Genomic DNA, 21,795 nt, shown 5'->3' on the forward strand with positions numbered 1-21,795 from the left:
TAAAAAGATTATTTGGTCCTTATTCTTTATCCTGTATAATGTAGCTTGGTACTTCTGCCGTAAAATATAGCTATAGTTCCCATAGTCTAAAAAGGGCATTTTTATATCACATTTCATTAAATCAAAGAGAATTTTAGTGAAGTTTCATTGACCTCTTAATAAAAAGAATGAGTATAATGCTTTATTTGTGATAGAAACAGAACTCCAATGTATTAGGAACCTATCTCAGTATTTCCCAAAATGTTCAAAAACCGTTTTGGTTTTAATTTTTGTTGGTGTATGCAAAATAACGTAACAAAGGTTAGAACTTTTCCCAGTGTAATCCTTAATCCTGGGAATGAGGTTTAAATGCTTTCTTTTTGTCAAGGGGTTATTTTGAGCTTAGCTAGTTTTATGAGCTATGATGTTTTGTCTCCTTTCATAGTGGAGGAAAAGGATAGGAAAAGGAAGTACTAAAAGAAGTAACATACTGGAACAGATTTACAAATACTAACATTCCAGAAGGCAAACCTGGTGGTAGATACTATTTTACAATGTGAAGTGTTTTATAATAGGACATTGCTTAAACTCCAGTCTAACCAAGGCCTGACACAATTTCTTTTCATACAGGTAACGCTGATCAGTGCTTTTGTTTTCCCTCAACTACCTCCAAAACCTTTGAATATATTTTTTGCTGTCTGCATCTCTTTGAGTAGTATTACTGCCTGCATACTTGTGAGTACGATTTAGAATTTAAATTGAGTATCCTGGAGGGCTGAAGGTTGCAGTGTATACGTAGGACAGATTCCCAGCCTTGGGTCTGTAAGAAAGGGTATGTCTAGTTACCCGTCCCCACCTCGATGCAAAGGATGTCAGAAGTCTGAATATTAATTGGCAGATTTTTTGTTTCTGGAATCAGGAGTTGTTAATTCTAAAAGGAACCTTTGAAAGCTTTAAAAAAAAAAAAAAAGTGGGGAGGGGGAAAAAGAGTTAAGACTTGGGTGGCCAAAGCTTTAGTTTAATTTACCTAATACATCTTCCTTCAAGGACTGCCTACAGGCCCAGCAGGATTTGGCAAATGCCATTACTGCTCTAAAGGGAAGAGATACAGCATTCTGGATTTACTTCTAATTACAGAATTAGTCTATTTTAATCTCTGTGCTTATCTCCCCAAATGAAAGTAATTAACACCAAGAACCTCTTGGGAAATCTTAAGCTACAGCTATATCCTTGTCACAAGAATGTACAACTATTTACCATAAAGATGCTTTTCCTTTACATAAACAAAGACGGTGATAGATCCTCACTTAGATATTTGCCAGTTGTTTGGTCATTAATTACTTGGCTGTTGTTTTATTTCCCTTGAGGAGAGATAGAACCAAAACTATAAACCCTTAAAAGCAGTAGTTTTGACTCACACAGGGCTTAAATCACCACTGTAATGTGCTTATCTCATTAATTTATTCCGCTCTACTCCTTTGCTCTGAGGAAGAGTTAGCCCATCTACTTCTGGAGTCTTTGGAACAAAACTACCAGAGATGGCTCTTCGCACTCCCAGCCTAAAGCCAGGAGTGACTAACATGACCTAGTTTTGTATAAAAACTTACAATGTATTGGCAACCTGACTCTGTAGTTAGTAAGAATTTAAAAGTTGTCATCCCTTCCAGTACCTAAGAGACCTGTACCTTTTTACTCAAATACATTTAAAACCACCCTACAAGGTATACATTCTTGGATGGCTTGTCAGTGATTGGATGACTACTGGTTTGAACAGAAAAAAGGTAGCTGAGAAAGCAGGAAAAAGTATGATCCTGGATGTGGAAATTTGGTATTACTAGAATTATAAAGAGAAAAATTACATTCTGGCCACATTGGTTTCAGAAATGTATACTAACGTAAAGACTGTCTCAGTGGGGGAAAGTATATATGGATGAAATTGGTCACAGTTGAAAAAGAATCAGTTGTATTGAAAAATTTTCATGCCAGGCCTAGTGGCTATTACTTAAAACTCTTATTTAATTCTTCTTCTTTTAGATCTACTGGTATCGACAAGGAGACTTAGAACCGAAATTTAGAAACCTAATTTACTATATCTTATTTTCTATCATCATGTTATGTATATGTGCGAACCTGTACTTCCATGACGTGGGGAGGTGAGGCTGCCAAGGAGAAATACTTACCAGGTCTCTTCAAAGCTATACATTAGGACTGTTGAGTCAGAGCCGGGTAAGCTATGCTGAAGAATCTCCTGCACAAGTCTGACACATGATTTTCATGTTAATTGTAAATCTAGAATTCCCTCTTGCAGGGGAGACATAGCCTAGATTGCTTTGCTTTTTCTTTAAGGAGGTGGTGTTGCACCTAAACATTCCAACCCTTAAAGCAGTTTTCACTTTTGAAATGAGACTTTTTATAATGTAAGTGCATGGCGAAAGGCTATGTAACAATCTTGCATTTTAAGACAAATATTCTTTTATTTCTGTTAAACTGAATATACAATTATTGTTCCCTAGGCAACCAACTTTTGCTTATAACTACAATTTCACATTAACAAAACACAGACGGTGAAAAGACAACTTTGATTGTGAAGATCTAATTACAATAATAAATAAAATAATTTATACAAGGTTTTTTTTTTTTTTTGTGACTTTTTTATAGGGGTCATGTTCATTAAAGCCCTAGAGGCTAATTTTGGCTTCACCTTCTCTGTAAATACATGAATGACTCTTGATTTCTTTCCTTTTATAACAGAAGCAAATTTTGTTTTTTTAAATTGCCTGAGAGGGAGAAGTTATGTCACACCCCACCAGCTGATGCACTAAAGTGAAGGGCAGACTCATACCTTCCTCAACGATTTCCTGGGTAATTTGTATAGCAAAACATGTGAGAGTCGGAGTATAGGGTAGGCAACCGTACTTCCTTCCCATTTAATTTTACTTCAAAGTGCTAACTTTGTAAACTGACAACAGTGGGTTCTGAAGGGGTGAAGACTCTAGCTTCTGGTGAGCTGTGTTGCTATTCTCTTCCATATTCCCTTTATAAGTAATAAAAAACCTGTAGTGAATGTTCTTAATTCTTATAATGCTTCTTTGTGTACCCAGCCTGAATCAGCTCCCACTGCCAGCAATGGGTAAACCAATAGTCATGGCCACACAGTGCCCTCCTAGGTCTCTGTATGGGATGCTGGGCACCTTTCAAACTAAGGGTACGTGACATTTCTGAGCGTCACTGATAAGCTCTACACCATGTTGATGGGATGTCTCCGAAATACGAACAGGCCTACTTGAGACTGGATAGAGCCATGTCCGATCTTTAGAGATGAGTATGACTGCTTTGTAAAACGAAGTAGATAAGCTTTGGTGATTGTAAACTTTTCTCTGAAAGTGAATGAAATTCCCTGCTGACAATTAACACCAATCACAGGGATCTACGCAGTTAAGACCTCCATACTCAGTTCATCTACACACTGTCCTAAGACTGACCTCAGATGGTATATTTAAAGGCGGTAAATAGTCATAGCAGCAACATGTATGTGGCTTAAGCACTGTAGTTATTTAAAAGCCAAAGGAATGGTGAATTAAGCCTCTTGGGAGTTGCTCCTATTTCTTTGGAGATGTTGTAATTAACAGTGTGGCTTCTCTGCCTAAGCTACCTGTCTCTTAAGAATTACCTAATGACAGTTGACCAAATCCTCAACATCCTTTGAGTCTTCTGAAACAGGACTGCCCAAAGATGATCCAATGATATTTGATTCTTCTCGATGATGTTGGAGTATGGGATCTGTAATGAGTTAAGTGTTAAGTAAGTTTACATGTATGTACTCTAATCCATGTCAAGAAGGTATAGTAAGTACTCGACCAAAGTGCAAAATCTTAACAAGATGACTACTGTTGGATCAAGTAGCCTGATGTTCCCCCTTAAGATTTATCAGGCACATGATGGAGTTGTATCACAGTACCTGTTAGTGTTGTCAAAGGCAAGACAGATTCAGTATCTATAACATCAGATGCCTGGATAAAGCCATGTGGTGAAGGAACGATAAGTATGGTTTCATCATCAATGGCTGTTTGATCAACTTGTTCTTCTATGGTAGGAGACTCTAGATCCTAAACAGTAGCAATTAAAAAAAAAAAAAAAAAAGGCATTCTGACTCCTATTTCTTAGTTTTCCTTAAGCTCCCAAACACGTTTAGGTTTAAAAGGACTTTATAGTCAAACATTATCCCATTTTATAAAGAAAAGAAAATTAGAGCCTAAAAATGGACAAAACAGAACTTAAAAGGAATTCAGTTCTAGGTCCCCTGAACGTAGAAGAAACAGCGCTGTTACACTGGGGTAAGTAAGGTTGCTAAGCTGTACCACAAAGACCTACTACTAACCACTCTCCTGAAAATGGTTCCATAGGTCCCAACAAACAAATCTCAATCTATTGGAAGGGTACAGGGGGAAAGGTTTCGGTGCTAAGGCTGAGCAACACACTGCTGTCTCATCTTGTGAGGTCGCAGGTACAGTTTGCATTTGATTTTGTGTCCCGAGAAAAAGGGAAGTTGGTGGAGGACCCCCTCCCCCCCATAAATTATTGCTAGGCTTTTTCCAAAATGAAGGTTTAAGGCTCAAGGCAAGAACCCAGAGGCTGTTTCCTTAATTGCAACTTACCTCAGTAACATAAGCACGGGCTAAAGGAGAAGATGACTCCTCTTGTTTAAGGTCGGTGTCAGAGATTCCTTCCGCTCTGACCATAACACTATTCATCAGTTCTGTGCTATTTTGGTCACTGAATTTGGATACATGAGCATCATTAAATGATGGCTCTACAGTAATCTTAGGCTGATGAATTTCATCTGGGAAAGTGTCTGCTTCTAGGGCATCTGGAGGCTCAGGAAAATCAGATGAGTGAATATCACTATCTACTGTCAGTTCTGCTTGGGATATGGAAGAAGTGATGTCTTCTGTGGCAACAGTCTGAATGATGACTCGTGGTGTGTGACACTGCACCGTGACGTTGTCACTTGTGTTTAACAAATGTTCTGGCTATAAAATGTCAAAGAAAATGATCAGTGGCAAAATGAGAAAGTCCCAACCAGACTTCAGTTATAGGCGACAACTACCATTTACAGGTGGCACCTGCCTGTCCCCACCCCTGCCCTCTCACCTCTGGAACTGCAGTGGTCTAGGACCGCCCCCCCCATCATTCCATCTCCTGTAAGGAGACACACAGGGGCAAGGGTTATACCCCAGTAAAGGCAGAGTAACGGTGTAAAACTATGCTCCTAAGACAACAGCAGTAGGAAAAATTGTTTAAATAAGTGGACTCTATTAGTTCTAGCTCTTAAACTTAGTATCATTTAATCCTGGTCCCTGACAGGTACTCCAATACTTAGATTACATAATCCATTTCTCCCCTAGACCTACTGTTATTATTGAAGGCACATGGGTTCTCTCATAGTATTAAAAACAAAAAGCTTCTGGTGACACTTATCAGCCAGTCTTCTCTACAGAAACTAGAAAAATCAAGGAACTGATGGAACATACGGATAAAGCGTGAACAATGATCTGTTCAGGAGAAGCAGGTGCGGCAGCCGTCAGGGTTACTGTGGGACTAGCCGTCAGAGTGAGGGGAAGGCCTTGGCTTGAGCTTGTCTGAAGCAGGTAGGTGCCTGGAGTGCCAGTGGGCTGTAAATGGAAAGACTGAAGCAAAAAAATTAAGATCAACATAGGTGCAACAGACTGAGTAAATAAGCTTACTTAAGTCTAGCTTTATATCTGAAATGGAGTCTTTAATTTACTAGCCACAAATGTACTTCCCAATCCTGAAGGTGCCCTCAAGTAACAAAATGAAGGGTATAATACTGACTTGTCCTACGTCCTTACACTTGTCTTGGAGGTTTAACAGAGAACCTTGATCCTGCTCTTCACTCCCATGTATTTCTATGGTCTGGTCTTAGCCATTTATTTCAAGGCACCAAGACACGGTAGCATAAGCCACTGTGTCCAGTGCAGTAACCCGCACACAGTCTTCCTTCACTGTCTGTCTAGCATGTAAAGAATTGGCACTCTCCCCACTTTTTAAAAGTTTCACATTTTTGAAAAGGTACTACAGAGTTTACTTGAACAGATTTTTTCCATAGTATAATTTTAGGAACTATTTTTTATACTAAGGCGAAATGTACAGAGAGTGATTAGTGTTCTGAATGAAAAAGAGTAACTTTGAAAAGCTGGTTAACTGATAGTAAGTTTATCTTGATAGGTTTCACAGAACTGTCCCGAAACTATTCAACTTCTATGCTTGATAATTTGAGTTTGGTTTATCCTTTTCTCCCACAGGGAAAGTATTTACACTTAGACGGTGATGTTGAAGTCCTAGAGCCTGTGGTCTTGTGTACTGAAGTTATAATAGCTCTCTTGGTACTAGCTCAATGAAAGTAAGTTTCCTTATTGCTAAAGCAGGCATAATAACTACCTCAGGGAAGGGGTTGTGGGCATTACAGATTATTACAAAATGGTGTCTGGCACACAGTAGGACTCAAGTAGGACTCGATTTCTTTCCTCCCTCCATAGAAGTAAAAGCTGATCATTTACAATTTATAATTAGTAAATTAGATGTGGTCAGACAATAAATACTTCATGTATTAAATATATGCATTTTATTTAAGTTCCTGTAATGTTCATGATTTTTTGAAGCTGAGGCAATATCATCTTTTATTAATAAATTAGGACAGAAGTCTAAATAATCTGTGACCCAAATAAGTAAAAACCTGAACACATACTCTAAATATATGTATGTATATTATTTGGCCAGGGGGCAGAGAGGAGGTGGCCAAAAAAAAAAGTTTTCAACCTGTGACAAAGGGTTATATTACACATCCCTATTTTCGAGACCACAGGATTAGGAAGTGGAAGCTTAGGTTAAATAAATTGCTAGTAGAGGTTCCAAAGTTGTTCTAAAAGAGAACCTTTAGCCATGTCGACTATCCTCATGAGATTTGTGCAGAGGATAAACTTTTGCCCTAATAGCCCTATGTTTTTCACAGCAAATAAAACTTGACAGAATTTAAATAAAACCTACTTTATATTTTCTTCCTGAAAAATGAGCTAATTCTGGGTATTATCCATTTTAGAAAACAGGGTAAGAATGGAGACTTAAAAAGTTACCCTACTTCAGCCAAAAGAAACCCCATTCAAATTAGCCATCTTGGTCCTTAGCTCCCCCAAAACCTCTTAGCATAGGCAACCATTAATCTTTTTGTCTCTACAGAGTTGCCTATTTTAGACCCTTCAAATAAACGGGAATCAAACACTCTATGGTATTTTGTGGCTAGTTTCACTTAGCATAACATTTTCAAGGTTCACCCTTGGAGCATGTATTAGTACTTTGTTCTTTTTTACTGCTGAATGAATGATAATTATTCAGAATTGATGGCTCAGATGTTAACTATACCGTTTCACCTTTAGGAGAACTGCAAGGTTCTTCCGTAAAGTGGCTACACCATTTAGGACTGGGACTTTTAAATTCTGTATCCCCAAGGGCCAGTGCAATGAACTTTTTGGTTATGGATAGCATTTGTTTATGACTCAATACAAACCCATAGCATGCACCCTCCTCATTAAGCCCTGTCACGTTCATATGTAAAAAGAGCACGTTATTGGTTTAAACCTCTACAGATGAAGAAAAAGTGGAAGTCTGATTTATGTCCTCGTTTAACGATCTGGCCTCAAAAACATGGACAGAGCTGCACTGAATGCCAATCATGTTTTTATTTCATTTGTTTATATGGTAACAGTGCTAAAACCAGTGATTTTTCTTATGCATAAAATGCCAAGTTCTGTTTTGTGAAGTGTTACTCACTGGAAGAATCTCAAATGCCTGTAGTGTTCCACTGTTTAGTGTTATTGTTTCCGAGTCAACAGTAGCAGCAGGGGACTCTGTTGAAGCTGTGGTAGGAACAAGGACAACAAAATAAAACACGTAGTCTCATAGTGAGTAATTTGCCTGGAAACCTGAAGTCATTTAAATTTCTTACGAGAAGGAATCTAACAGATTTACCTGGGATGGCACAGGTTAGTGGTTAGCAAACTGTGGCTCATATCCAAATCCGGCCCACTACCAGTGTTTGTAAAAAGTATTTATAGGAACACGGCCACACCTATTTATTCTCCACAGTTGCTTCTGTACTTTAAGGGCAGAGCTGACTGTTACAGAGACAGTATCTGCTAAGCCTTGGTAGAGATCACAAAATAGTTCTAGAAGTAAGAGGAATACCCTAAGACTAACAAGTCAACAGGAACCTGGTAAAAAATAAATTTTCCTGGACAATCTGATAAGCAGTATGGATTCCTGGAACGTTAGTCCCCCAAAACCAGGCTTCTGTTCCAGCAGCAGCACTCCCGAGCAAATAGCTTGCTTTGAACCTACTCATGTTCAGAGACTATGTGTCCTGCCTACCTCATGTAGTTGTTGGGAGGAACCACAAACATGAAATATAAGATAGTAGTATTTCAGGGGTGCCTGGGTGGCTCAGTCAGTTAAGCGTCTGCCTTCAGCTCAGGCCATGATCCCAGGGTTCTGGGATCGAGCCCCATGTCGGGTTCCCTGCTCAGTGGGGAGTCTGCCCTCTGCGCAACTGCCCCCCACCCCGAGTTTGTGCTCTTTCTCTCTTAAATCTCTAAAAAAAAAAAAAAAAAGTTATTTCAGAACACATTTGGGGTTCGTAGGTGTTCAGAATGGTCTGATCCCTATCCAGCTGAATTCCTGCGACCAGATGAAATCTAGGTCTCCTACTCCTCCGCCATCTTGCTCCGCCCAGCCCAGAAGAACACATTTGGGAGACTGAACAGTGCTTTAGAGATCACACAGTATATAATCTCTTTATAGGTGTGTCAGTTGAGGCTTTAGATTTGAGCAGTGTTGGTTACACCTGATCAAGGTTATAAGGAATTAAGACTAGATGAAATGTGGATCTCTTGGTGCTTTCAATTGCACCTCTAGTTAAATCCATGTGAAAAAGGATTTGGAATCATCTTGTAATGTGTAGCGTTTATTCCGACTAAAATACTTCTCTGTTGGAAAGGAAATGAGACACCTTTCAAAAGAAATGCACCTGATTCATGTTACTATTTCTCTATTTGATGGAATCTTAAGATCATACCTAGAATAATTTAAAGTGATTCCAGATAAATAACCTTCTTCATGGGTAAGCAAACTATGGGCAGGGACAAATGTGGCTCAAGACTAAGCATGGCTTTTACGTTTTTAAAGGACTGTTTAAAAACCAGAAAATTCCACAAAGACTTATGTGGGCTGCTAAGTCTAACATGTTTATATTTACTATTCTGGCTTTAAAGTTTGCTAGTCTCTGACTCCTAACATAAAGAAAGAAACAATCATGAGATTTTAGCCTGAATGCAAAGAATAACTGATATGGTATAAAACTCTTGGGCTCCTGGGTGGCTCAGTTGGTTAAGCGACTGCCTTCGGCTCAGGCCATGATCCTGGAGTCCAGGGATCGAGTCCCGCATCGGGCTCCCTGCTCAGCAGGGAGTCTGCTTCTCCCTTTGACCCTCCCCCCTCTCATGTGCTCTCTCTCTCTCACTCTCTCTCTCAAATAAATAAAATCTTAAAAAAAAAAAAAAATAAAACTCTTACCAACATTTCTTGCTGGAAGAAATACAATTATTCTACATATTTTAAAAAAGCCATCCTGTGAAAATTAAGGTACCAAATCTTAAAATGTCTACATTCCCAGTAAGTACAGTCACCACAATAGCCAAGGAGAGTTCTAACAATCTCTGTGCACAATCTATAACCAACAGCTGTCATATTTATGGCGGACCAGTAATTTCAGTTGCTTTGTAATTCTTCAGGCTATAAAGTTAAATAAGCAGAGGGCTAAAGAAAAATTCTTCATGCATTATCACATTGGTAGAAAGCTAAAGCAAATACCCAAACTTAAGAATTTTAAGACAGGCATGATTAGTTTAAAGGTCTCCAAGGTAATTTTGATAGTCACTGGATATATGGATAAATATAGTGTCACCACAACCAATAGCCCAGTGATTCTCAAAAAGGTGAAAATCCTTAGATGTTTTTATTTGCCATAGTGATTAGGAAGTACTATTGCAAGGGACACTGAGCATCCTGCAATGTGTAGGACAGCCCTGCCAACAATGAATTATCTCACTCAAAATGCCGATAATCCCGATTGAGAATAACACAGCAACTGGTATACTCTTGGTAATGACCTTTCCATAGGCATAGCATTTAGGTAGACAAAAGAAATGAGAAAAAACTGAAGAATCATCTGGTTCTGAGAATTTTATTCTCCTTCCTTTTGTTACTCTACCATGGGAAAAAAGAACTATCAACTTGGCTTAGATTTCAGGAAATAATTTCCTCTCCCTGTAACAATTGTTCAGTTCTCAAAATCTCATTAAACACAAAAAATATCAGAGGCAAAGGGAAAAAAAAGGATAAACAAAAGAGTTCCCACAGGAAACTGGCTCTTTACTTCTGAAGAAACTCTTCAATCTCACCAAACTCATTTCTTCTACACACGACTTCAAATCCACCCCCAATCTGTGTCTCTGGTGAATTGCTACAAATGATGTGCCACCTTAGGAACTCTGTTTTGCTCAATTGTAAAATGCCTTAGAGTGCCTCTGTCAACTTGCACAAATTCCTGCCAACATTCTAGAAGAATGAAAGGTGTTAGAGCCATTACTAAATCATACAGGTCCAATAGCAAGGAGTCTCCAATAAACACTTACAGACATGGGTGATCTGGACTGGAATCTGCAAGGCTGTCATGGGGCTTGGAGAGAGGGCTGTACTGTCTTCCAAGCGGGCGACTCTGATCTGAACATGCTGTACACTGGAATTGGAATTACTGTTTGGAACTCCAGATCCTGATTTATTCTCCAAAAGCGTTGGGTTGTTTTTTTGATTCTCATGTAACTGTTTAAGACCTTTTATTAAGACTGAAGGGAGATGGGTAGACAAAAAGAACATTGATTCTCCGACAGACCACCATCTAAGCAGCAAGGGAGGTGGGGGTAAGGAGGGAAAGTATTTGGAATAAATAATTGTACACTGCATGTGAGAGCTCAGCAAAATAACAATAAAAATATTTTAAAGCTACAACCCGTCTGGAAATTTTTGGAAACATTATCCATCACAAGAAATTTAAAAAATTCCTAACATGTTATTCTTGCCACCTAAGATACATTAAAAAAATAGCCATTGTGAAGAACATGAAAATAAAACCTTCGCTATGTCCTAGGGCTTCAGGATAAAATTCTTACTATTTAGGAAGAATATTGTTAATGCAAAGTAGCTTATTTTCTTGAATAGTGTACTTCTCCTCCACACACACCAAGTACTCAAGGACACCTGACTGTTTTAGTTTAACTCACAACTCCAGAGTAGCAGCTCATTTTTTCCAAACAGTAATATGCAACCACCTTGAATTCTTGTGCAGGAAAGTCAAATCCAGACTTGCCCCATTCCACTATTCATGATAAGCTATCAATACTCTCAGGTGATAACTGCAATCTGGGTGGGTTCATGTCACATTAGTATTCATTCACTCTTCCGGTTTTAACATTAGCTTTATAAATCTGTGACTATGTACTTAATTTTTAAAAAATCTTATTTTCATCAAGCCAAAGTTCTTCAGCATTTAATTTTCTGTGAGAAAAATGGAAGTTGGAGCACCACACTAAGGGGAATGAATTTGCCTTAATTACATGGACCGTACAACGGAGTTTTGCACCTCGGTGTAAAGCAGGCTCTATGCCTCACGTTTAAGCAAACCCAGCTTAAGATCTCTAGATTTATGTAATAAATGAATTACAGATTTATGGTCTTTATACTATAAAACCACCAAAGACAATCTCTAAATGACAAACCCGGTTAAAATACGTGAAATTATTCAACACATAAAAGTTGATTTAAACCTAAGTTTTCAGAAATTCATTTTGGTACACGATATGTAAAATCGTTTTCTTCTTCAGTTGATATGAGAACAAGAATGTGTATAAACATGTATATTTTTGTCTTAGGTGCTTTGAGAATTACACATCACATCAACTCCTCAAGGGAAGAAAAGACAGTTACCCAAAGAAACAGAGGAGATATTTAAGTGAAGATCTACTAAGATTCGTATCTCTTTAGCTGAGGCAAAGAATTTCTGACCTCTAAGTTCTGAGGAGTAAATATCTGGTAAGACAAGGGAAGGACTTAAGAAGCAAATAATACATTACCAGGGAATGAAACATCCTTATGATTTGCAATTTGCCTTTTGATAGTCCACCATTTACTTCGAAGCCATTGTGGTGAACGGACACTGCTCCATCCCTCTGCTAACAGATCCCAGTTGATGTCATTTTCATCAGCTACATCAAGCTCTGCTATCCTACAGGTTACAAAACAAACGTCTGTTAGAACCTGTTAATGGATTTCTCTGGAAGAACCCTCCTCTGACTACACATGATGGCACCGGCAATAAAGGGGACAGCAGCTTTTGTCATGGAAAAGCTACTGTTAATTGCATGGGAAAGAATTTCAAGGGTGCAGAACTGCTCCCAGAGCTGAGAGCTATGACTGAGCACTGGCAAAAGCCTTTTGTTAATGGTACAAGCAAGGGGCCAGACCGTAAACGGTCAGAAGCAGATGAAGCACTGTAAAGGCAAGGGAGTAGCTAAAGATTAGAAGAGGGTAAGAACAGGGTTAGTTATATAGTGTTCTGCCATGTTTTAGAGTGTGTCATAGCAAGTTACTTCCTAGATCTGAGCTTTTCCATATCTGTAATAAAAATGTTGAGAAATGAGCTATTTGCAGATGACCGGTTGAAAGAAGTATATTAAAAACAAAACCCAAAATAAAATGCTAGAAAGAGAATACTCCAGCAGCAACCAAAACAAAAACCATCAACATGATAGTACCACTCAATTTGGGGTATGAATGGTCTGTTTGTTTTCTAGCTTCAACTGTCATGATGATTTTGATTTTCAGGAGGGAGTAGCTTTTATTACTTCAGTGTCTCAAACATCTTCTTGTTGGTATTTTTGCCCACTTGAATCACTGAGTCTTAATGGTTATACCGACTACCTTAAAAAAAAAAATGGAAGTGCGTGACTGGGGCCAGTGGGAAGGTGTGGGATAACTGCAGACTGGGCCCCCTTCTTGGCAATCTTAGCACAGGAGCCCAAGATTGAAGGGCATGGAGACTGAAGAGCCCTCTTCCCCTGCACATGGAGCCCCTCTGCTAGCACTGAGGCACATTGGTGGGACAGTGGCAAGCTGCAGGGCCACTGTGCCGTACCTGTTCTGTGGACAGAGAGAGGACTTCAGTCTCCACGCCTTCAATCTGGTACTTTGCACGAGCACTAAATCCTCTAAAAAGGAACAAACACAAAACAACAAAAAAAGAGCTCAATATGAAATGCATAGGATCTGAAAGATCCTCCATGGATCCTTTCTCTATGGAAAGGATGCTTTTCAGACATTAGGCATCTAGGGAAACCAAAAGAGGAACTACCAGTCAAGACAACTACAGCTATTAAGCAGCTTTTGTTATTAAAGGACTTACGACACAAACCTGAGGATGAGATTGATTTCATCTTCCTTGGTCCATTCAGTACCTCCACTCTGTTTCCAGTTCAGGTAGTTGAGCCATTTAGAACGACACTGCTTTTCTGAGCGGGTCCCGACTCGCTCTGCCACAGCTGCCCATGACACGCCCTGTGTCACTATGTCACCTGGCTCAGTGCTTGTCAATTCATGAACCACCTCTGCAAGTCTCTTCTCCTCTTCTTCCGTCCACTTCCCTGAAAGAAGGAAATCATCTAGACCACTACTGCTACCTTCTTCTTTTTTTTTTTTGCAAATCAGATACAGCCCTGTATTTCCAAGGACTGATGGAAGTACGCATTAGCACCAAAAGTTATTTCTGAACGACCCTGGGGCGGGAATCTGCACATATCTACTAAGACGGTTGCACCTGACTAGCCCAGTAAGGTTCTTGATACAAAAGAAAATATAGAATCCTACTAGAAAATACTGACTGACTCCTTATGGAAAGAAAAACTACGCAATACATACCTAGAAAAAATTATACGCTGTCAAGTTGCACTAATCCTAAGTGGGAAGAGCTTCATGGAGGCGACATGGACACAGAAACTTACAATCACAATTTTTCCTTAGTCTTGCCTAAAATTTCCTGCTGTGCAGAAGTTGAGTAAGCTCAATAGAGAGCCTTCATTAGAGGAATGAATGATGAGAGACAAGTGGAGTAACTCCTATGGGCTCCTACCCACTTAAGTAAAAATGGAAACTAGGTTTATACCATCTCCTTTCCCCACTATCCCAACTCTAAGATATTGTGATAAAACAGAAGTCTGAGACTGGTATTCACACATGATTTTACTCCAGGTTTTCCTAAAGCCATAAACCAGTAATGACACCAAATGATCCTCTTGGTCTTTTCTTAAGGAACTTGAGCAGAAAAACATTTTTTTTACTCCTTCTACTTCTGTTTCCATTTTGTTACTAGTAGCTAAAAATGTCTAGAAAATTTCAAGAGTTGTGTGCTTGCATCAGGGATTCATTCATTCAACAAATATTTATTGAACTTCTATTATGTTCTAGGCACAGTTCTAGATACCATATATTCAAGACAAAGTCCTGCTCTTCTACTTTAGCATGGCAACAAAAGGGGTTCTGTACTCACAGTGCCTTACATGAAACTCTGGGGTCAAATCCTAAATCTAGAGCTCCTATTCCTGCTTCATTCATTAAGCTGTCATTAACCACAGAATGACAGAGTTGGTGGGATTTATGTTCTCAATGTCTTGTGGGTCACAGGGCTGGTGGAATGAATGGTTAAGCAGGAAATATTCCTGATTCCACTTTGGCGGGGTAGGGAGGTGAAAAAAGAAAATATATAACCTGGAAGCTTAACTTGAGAACTATTTTTCTTATTGAAAGACTGAGCAGATTGTGGCTCCTTCAGAGAATTTTAGGGCTAAAAAGGAACTATGAGATCATAGTTCCCTTCTCATATATGAGAATTACAGATCACCTCTTCTAACTCTTCATTTTAGAGGAGACTGAGGCTCAGAAAAGTTATCTGAGAGCTAGTGCCGGAGCCTCAATACTGTTGTTGGTCACAAAGGGTAGGTTTAACAGTATCATCAGTGCATTTGTATACATTAAGAGTTAAATAGGCATGTGTGGTCTGTACTAGAGACTGAAACACTAACGACAAGTCTTTTCTATGGAAAAATATACTTACTTGTTTGAAATAAGCAAAACAGAGCCACAGCACTGAAAGGTAACTTTTTAAGTTTTTTACAAACATGAGTGGATAAGCTGTTAACAGAAGCTCAACAGTTAGATGGGCTTAAATTAAAACTACTTCCTGTACATAAACCTAGTAACAACTTTCCCAACTGGAGCAGCTTTGAATGGCTACAAAATGGAAACATGCTATACCTAAAACCTCGGAAACTGAGGACATGTGTCCCTGTGAACAATGTCACCTCGCACAAAAGCAGAAAAATGAAGGATTACTCGGGCCTACAAAGCGCGAAGAAAATAAAATGTGAACTCAAGCGAATGACAAATTTCTTTCCAGAAGAGAAGAGAAAGCAGTATGTGACAGGGCGGGAAGCTCTGATGGAGACAAGAGCAGCCCATCGGCAGCGCTCACAGTACCTGTGTTGCAAGTATCCTTCATCAGTCGGCACCGATCTTTGACGGAAGACGCGCTTCTTCCTAGCGCCGCCCCTATTGTTGCCCAGTCATTGCCATGCTTTATCCGGAGCCTAAAACAAGAGTCTGCCAATCAGCATTGGGTTCAACTGTTTTCTCCCTTTTAATTTCATCATTTATTCTTCATTCTTCTTCTTCCCATTTGACTGGTTTGGAAGTTGTGGGCAGCAATACTTTGAGAGCCAAAGTTTGAAAGTGTGGCCTTTTTTTGGGGTCCACAGTTGTCTGTGGGTGAAAAAAAAACAGGCAGCAATTGCCTTTTTCCTGGGTCAGAGAAGAAATAAGTAACTTGGATATGTGTTCAAAAAAGACCAAATTTCCCCTCAGGTTACTGACACAATCTCCCAGGCAATCCCCAGATTGTTCCCTTTTCAGTACTCCTAACGAGCTCTTCTCAGACATCTGAAAAAGTTTCCCAAGCTGCTACCATCATAAAGAGGATCAACCCTCAATTTTTTCCACAATCCATACAATCCATTAACCCATACTTTATGGCCCTACTCAACAAAGAAAATTATTTTTCCTGCGAAATAGCCTTCATAAAGTAGAGTTCGCCCAGACATTAAGTGAAACATTTGCTAAGTCACCATTCTAAACTAAGCATGTAGCACAACCCTGGTTTTGATCCTGGTATTAAGTTCCTGGTATTTAGTATTTAGTCTTCAGGCCACCAAGAATGGCCATCTAATCTCTTCTGTAACCCTTATTAGTGGTCTGAGGACACATTTCATTCAGCAACTCACTATAGGAGAAGATGAAATTTATGGGCATGGCTACTCTGTGCATGTATGGATCTGAAAAGTTCTTCTTATGGTCAATCATGCTTAATAGCAGGATTAAATTACACCAGTCTACTAAAAATCTCTAGACATTTTCACAGTAAAAGTTTAAAAAACAAAGGTATTAAAAAAGTTAAAACCCAACTATCAGAATTCAGGAAAAGAAAAAAAATTTTAAACTTACTCCTTGAGCTTTTCAATTTCTTCAGGTGTATATCTAGAAATTTAAAGAAATTTTTAAAAAGATCAATTAAAACAAAGAATGCTAAAAAACCTTAATAAAAATCAGAATTTCACTTAGGGAGCCAAATGTTAAGTCACTTAGCATACTGATAATATTTTTAAAGTAACCAATTTCAAAGTAAATTACTAAAAATTAAAACTAATTCTTCTATCTTCTTTTTTGTAAAAAAAAAATACTTTTAGCTATAATAAAAGTGAGCAATGTACATCTTTCTCTAGGAAAATTCAACATTTAAAACATATTTGCTCCTATTCTGCTTTAAGTCTTCCATTATTTCAAAACTGGTTTCAGGCCCTCTAACATAGCTATGCATGACATTGTAAACCAGAGCCAAAATGCAAATCTATGGTAAATTCTCACAAGGCACCAAAAAATTTAAAAAACTTCTCTTCATTTCCCCTACCCATGCACGGATATCTGCCATACTCTTGCTCCAATGTAAAGGCTCATTTTCTCTAGATGGCAAGTACTCAATACAGCCAATGCAATGTTTTTTTTTAAAGCAGTATCTAATAAGCCATAGTATAACTACCTAAAATTCCCAAAGAGAAATTAAAAATATGTCAGTAACACCAAAGAATCATTGCATTGAAAAAAAAATGATGCCTTCCCATAAATGTTACCTATAACAGAAATCCAGGCATTGTATTCAGAAATTTAGTTATTTATTTTCCACTCTGGTTTTATATATATATATAAAGTCACTAACCTAGGAAATGCTATACTATTAAAAAAAAAAAAAAAAAAGGAACAACGTTACCAATGAATTTAGAGGGTTTTTTTCAACTTCCTAAATCTTTAACCACTATATTTTTATTATGTTACTTTATTACAAAGCAGACTTTGATGAAGACAGCTAAGTCTAAAATCTGACATATATAAGGTGATTGAGATTCTAATTTCTAAGAGGCCTTATTATAATGAGATTTCCGTATTTACAACATGGACCTGGAGAAAAAAAATATTAACACAGCAAACAGTAATTCATAGCTGTCTCCAATTAAAATTCTGATAACTATATTTAAAAAATGATAGCTCTTTAAATATTTCCCCTAATTACATGAAAACATGCAGCATTACAAGTTTTCATACTTTCCCACATGGTTTCTGTCATCATACATGCGAAGCACTCTTCTATAAACTGCAAACAAAGGCCGGTTCAGACCCCATGCTATAGTCCTGTAGAAATCTTTTCTTTCGTCTTTTGACATCTCAAAGATGATTTCTGTAGCATCTTTTATTCCGCGTGCCTAAATGGGTTACATTTCTTTGATTTAGGGATTTCTGATAAAATGCATATGGATATACTATGCTTTTTAAAAGTTGTTTTTTTATGTTCAGGATCATCAATGGCATTTAGAGAAATAGTAAGTCAAATATAAACTTTAAAATGTTTGAAGAGATAATAAAGTGATACTTAAATGCTCCAAAAATAAACTATTAAATGCAATAAAGTCAAGTTGTGTCAACCCCTTTTAAAATTATAAAAAATTAGTATCTAAAGAAAGTAGAAGAAAATTGTAAGAACAAAATGAATGGAATCAGGAATCAAATAAATAACAAACTACAAGCAATGCTAAAAAATGGTTCTTTGAAAAGATTCATCAAGACTAATAAAATATGAAAAGATAAACTATGGCAAAACTGAAAGACAAAACAATACTGGAAATGAAAAAATGGGGCCTAAGTAGAGATGCTACAAAGATTAGAGAGTTGAACATTATGAAAATTCTATGGCAATAAATTTGAAAACTTAAATAAAATGAATAAACTCCTAGAAAGTCAACTTACCAAAAGAGACTCAGGAAGAGATAGAAAATCTAATAAGCACAGACCACCAAGAAAATTTAATCAGTTATTAATAATTTTTCACAATGGAAATACCAGGCCCACATGACTTTACAGGTAAATCCTACCAAACAATCAAGAGAAACATAATTCTGATTTTAAACTATTCTAGGGTACAGGAAAACAGGCGGGACACTTCCTCATTCATTTTATGAGGCTAGCATAACCTCAGTAGCAAAACCACACAAGGATAGTTTCAGAAAAGAATTTTCAGGCAAGCTCCTTCTGTAACACAGATCCCCTAGTCCCTAAAATATTGAGCACCAGCAATGTGTAAGAAGGTCAGTAATCCACACAGAAGGTGAGCTTACTCCAGGAATTTTGTGTTAACTAAAAAAAAAAAATTGTTATTATTACAGCATTAAAGATTAAATTTATGGAAAAAACGTAAATAGCTATAGATATGGAAAGAACATTCATAACATAGAACATTCATATGTGATTATATTCCTATTGAGTTTGGATTTGCTGATAACCTAATAAAAGAAAATATATAAAAAGTATAGATTGAAAAAGAAAAAATCATTCACAGGTATTATATATGTAGAAACTTAAGAGTAGCAAATACTGGTTACAAAATCAATATATAAAGTCATTTTCATTTCTATACAAAGATCAAAAAAAGTTTAAAAGTTCTCATTTACAGTAACATCATAATTAAAAGCAACAGGACTAAATCTTAGGCAAGTGCTGCAAGTCCTTTGTGGAGGAAAACAAAGTACCAAAAGGTATTAAACAGGAAGCCACTACAATGGAGGGTATACAATGTTCTCTATAGGAAGATGGAATACTGTAAAGATGTTAATTACCCTCAAATTGATGCACAGATTCAGTGCAGTCCCAATAAAAATTCCAACGGTCTTCCATTCTCTGCAACTTGGTTCTAAATTTATAATGGAAGAGCAAAGGGCCCAAAAGGGCCAAGACATTCATAAAGAGACTTGCCCCATCAGATGCTTTGATTTCTCTAGATAGTGCTATCTATACTAGTGCAAGTATCAACAAACAGAACCTAGGAACACGTCAGAAAACAGGAACAAATCTGGGGAAGCTCGACTTGGGACAAAATGGACATTGTAGATTGGGAGAAGACCAACATTCCATAGCGATGCTGGGACAACGATCTTCCATATGAAACCAAAAAAACCCCAATAGTGAAACCCCATCTCAGAGCTATAGGAAAAAAAAAAATCAACAGGAAAGGCAAAACTATAGAACTTTTATGTGACAATATCTAGGGCAGTATCTTTATGCCCTTGAAGCAGAGGAGAATTTCTTAAATAACCATGCAAAATATGAAAGAATAAGGATTTTGATATTGAAATTAAGAATCTTTTTTCATCAAATGACCCCCAGGAAGAAGGAAAAGATAGGCCACTGAATTGAGACAAGATATCTGTCATACAAATAAACAAAATGCCGTTAATATTAAGAATGTCTAGAAAATGAAAAAGATAACCCCATAAAAAACTGATGAAAAACGCAAACAGGAATTTCAAAGAGGAAACATAAAAAGTGGCCAGTAAGCATATAAAAGTATGTAATCAGAGGAATACAAATTAAATCCATAATAAAATACCATTCACACCCATCAAATTTGTATAAATAAATAGCAAAAAAACTAAAAAGACCCAAAACAACCATTAACTATGCATGGGTAACTTACAGTATATGCATTGGCATAGTGAAATACAGCTAAAAAAAAAAAAGAATCAACAGGGTAGGGATCACAAAATCACAGTAATAAACAACAGAAGCCAGTTACAGAACACCCAAAGAATGAATCTATTTACATAAATTTCAAAAAGAGGTAAAACTACACTGATATGCATTATATACATTCTCTTGAATATACAAAACTTCACAGTAAAAAGTTTCTACATTTTATTTATTAAAATTTTTTTTTTTTTAGTAATCTCCACACCCAACATGGGGTTCAAACTCATGACCCCAAGATGAAGAGTCATAGTCTACTGACTGAACCAGCTAGGTGCCCCAAAGTTTCTAAATTTTAGAATCTAAAATTCTCTTATGCCAGTTCTGCAAATAATTAAACCTAACATTTACAAGTCTAAATATCTGAAAGGCACTGTGTTGCAGGATGACCATATAGTGAGATGAAAAGATCCTTTTGCGCTCTCTTTTTTCCACTTGTAGCAGTTACTTTCACTTCTCTGACGTCTAATTAATTGGTTTACAAATGGCTCCACAATGTTCTTAAACAGCAGCACATAATAAAATCCATGATCAACTATCAAACAAAGTACCTTTTCCCACGATCAGTACATCTTTATGGACATTTCCTATCTCTGCCAATCCATTAATCATTCTCCCAGTCATCCGAAATAAAACACTCTGAAGTTATTCCAAATCCTCCTTTTCCCTCCTCCCCAACATCCAGTCACCAGGCGTCCTTAGAGACTACCTGCTCATCTGCCCTTTCCCTGCCAATTCTGCCATCACTGTAGTTTATAGAGTCCTTAATTGCTCTCATCTGGTCAAGTGAAATGGTCCTCTAAAAGGTCTCCAATATCTGTCGCATTCCCGCCCTTTATTCATAGAGTTGAAGGGGTTCTTGGAAACCATCTACTCCAATCCCCTAGACAAGAAACCAGCTTCTTAATTCCCAAAGTTCAGTGTTCTTACCATTCATTACTGTCTTATCTAAACCTGCAGCATTTTCCAAGTTTTAATTAACTAAAGTGTATGTGACCAGCGGACATACGTTTTCAATGGTCACTGTATTTGTGTTTCTCTTAAAAAAATTAGTTTGGTGGGAAGGATCTTTATTCATTAACAAAGAACTGAAGTTTTTTATTTACTCTTTATAGTTTACAGAGCTTAGCTTGGAAACAGTGCAGATTAAAATTAGGTTTAAGAATGTGGACATTATAAACAACTATTTAAGGGGGGAAAAAAAAGAATGTGGACATTCTAGGCAGCAATGTATTTATAATAGTGAAAAATTATATAAACCACCTAAGTATCAAACAATAGGAGAATGGTTAAATAAATACTGTACACCTCCCATTCCCAAACAATGCTGATGGTATGTATTTCAAACATGCACTAACTCCTTTAAGGGAATGGTCAGCAAATAACTGGAAAAATTTCCTTGAGAAGAGCACAGACCTACTCCACCAATCTCTCACTCAACTAAGTTACCAGTTTTTCTCA

General features: G+C 37.5%; 2 protein-coding genes across 13 annotated transcripts in view; one reads left to right on the top strand and one right to left on the bottom strand.

Annotated features, from left to right (window-relative positions):
• Positions 1-2,607, top strand: part of TMEM243 (transmembrane protein 243) — a 91,414-nt gene extending 88,807 nt beyond the window's left edge. For all 11 annotated transcript variants that reach the window (XM_081800610.1, XM_081800617.1, XM_081800618.1 and 8 more), the window contains 2 exons: positions 610-714; positions 2,014-2,607. In XM_081800610.1, the coding sequence (XP_081656736.1) occupies positions 610-714; positions 2,014-2,136 (228 nt within the window). In that variant the 3' untranslated portion in view covers positions 2,137-2,607. The remainder of the gene's footprint in view (positions 1-609; positions 715-2,013) is intronic.
• Positions 2,429-21,795, bottom strand: part of DMTF1 (cyclin D binding myb like transcription factor 1) — a 43,774-nt gene continuing 24,407 nt past the window's right edge. For both annotated transcript variants that reach the window (XM_031024073.2, XM_006729596.3), the window contains 11 exons: positions 17,863-18,020; positions 16,711-16,743; positions 15,691-15,800; positions 13,574-13,802; positions 12,237-12,388; positions 10,743-10,952; positions 7,825-7,910; positions 5,511-5,666; positions 4,635-5,009; positions 3,938-4,085; positions 2,429-3,759 (listed from right to left, as the gene is read on the bottom strand). In XM_031024073.2, coding sequence (XP_030879933.1) covers positions 3,650-3,759; positions 3,938-4,085; positions 4,635-5,009; positions 5,511-5,666; positions 7,825-7,910; positions 10,743-10,952; positions 12,237-12,388; positions 13,574-13,802; positions 15,691-15,800; positions 16,711-16,743; positions 17,863-18,020 — 1,767 coding nt within the window. In that variant the 3' untranslated portion in view covers positions 2,429-3,649. The remainder of the gene's footprint in view (positions 3,760-3,937; positions 4,086-4,634; positions 5,010-5,510; positions 5,667-7,824; positions 7,911-10,742; positions 10,953-12,236; positions 12,389-13,573; positions 13,803-15,690; positions 15,801-16,710; positions 16,744-17,862; positions 18,021-21,795) is intronic.

The sequence above is a fragment of the Leptonychotes weddellii genome, chromosome 12, assembly GCF_054177405.1.
Source record: "Leptonychotes weddellii isolate Sample4059 chromosome 12, ASM5417740v2, whole genome shotgun sequence".
NCBI classification, from domain to species: Eukaryota; Metazoa; Chordata; class Mammalia; order Carnivora; family Phocidae; genus Leptonychotes; species Leptonychotes weddellii.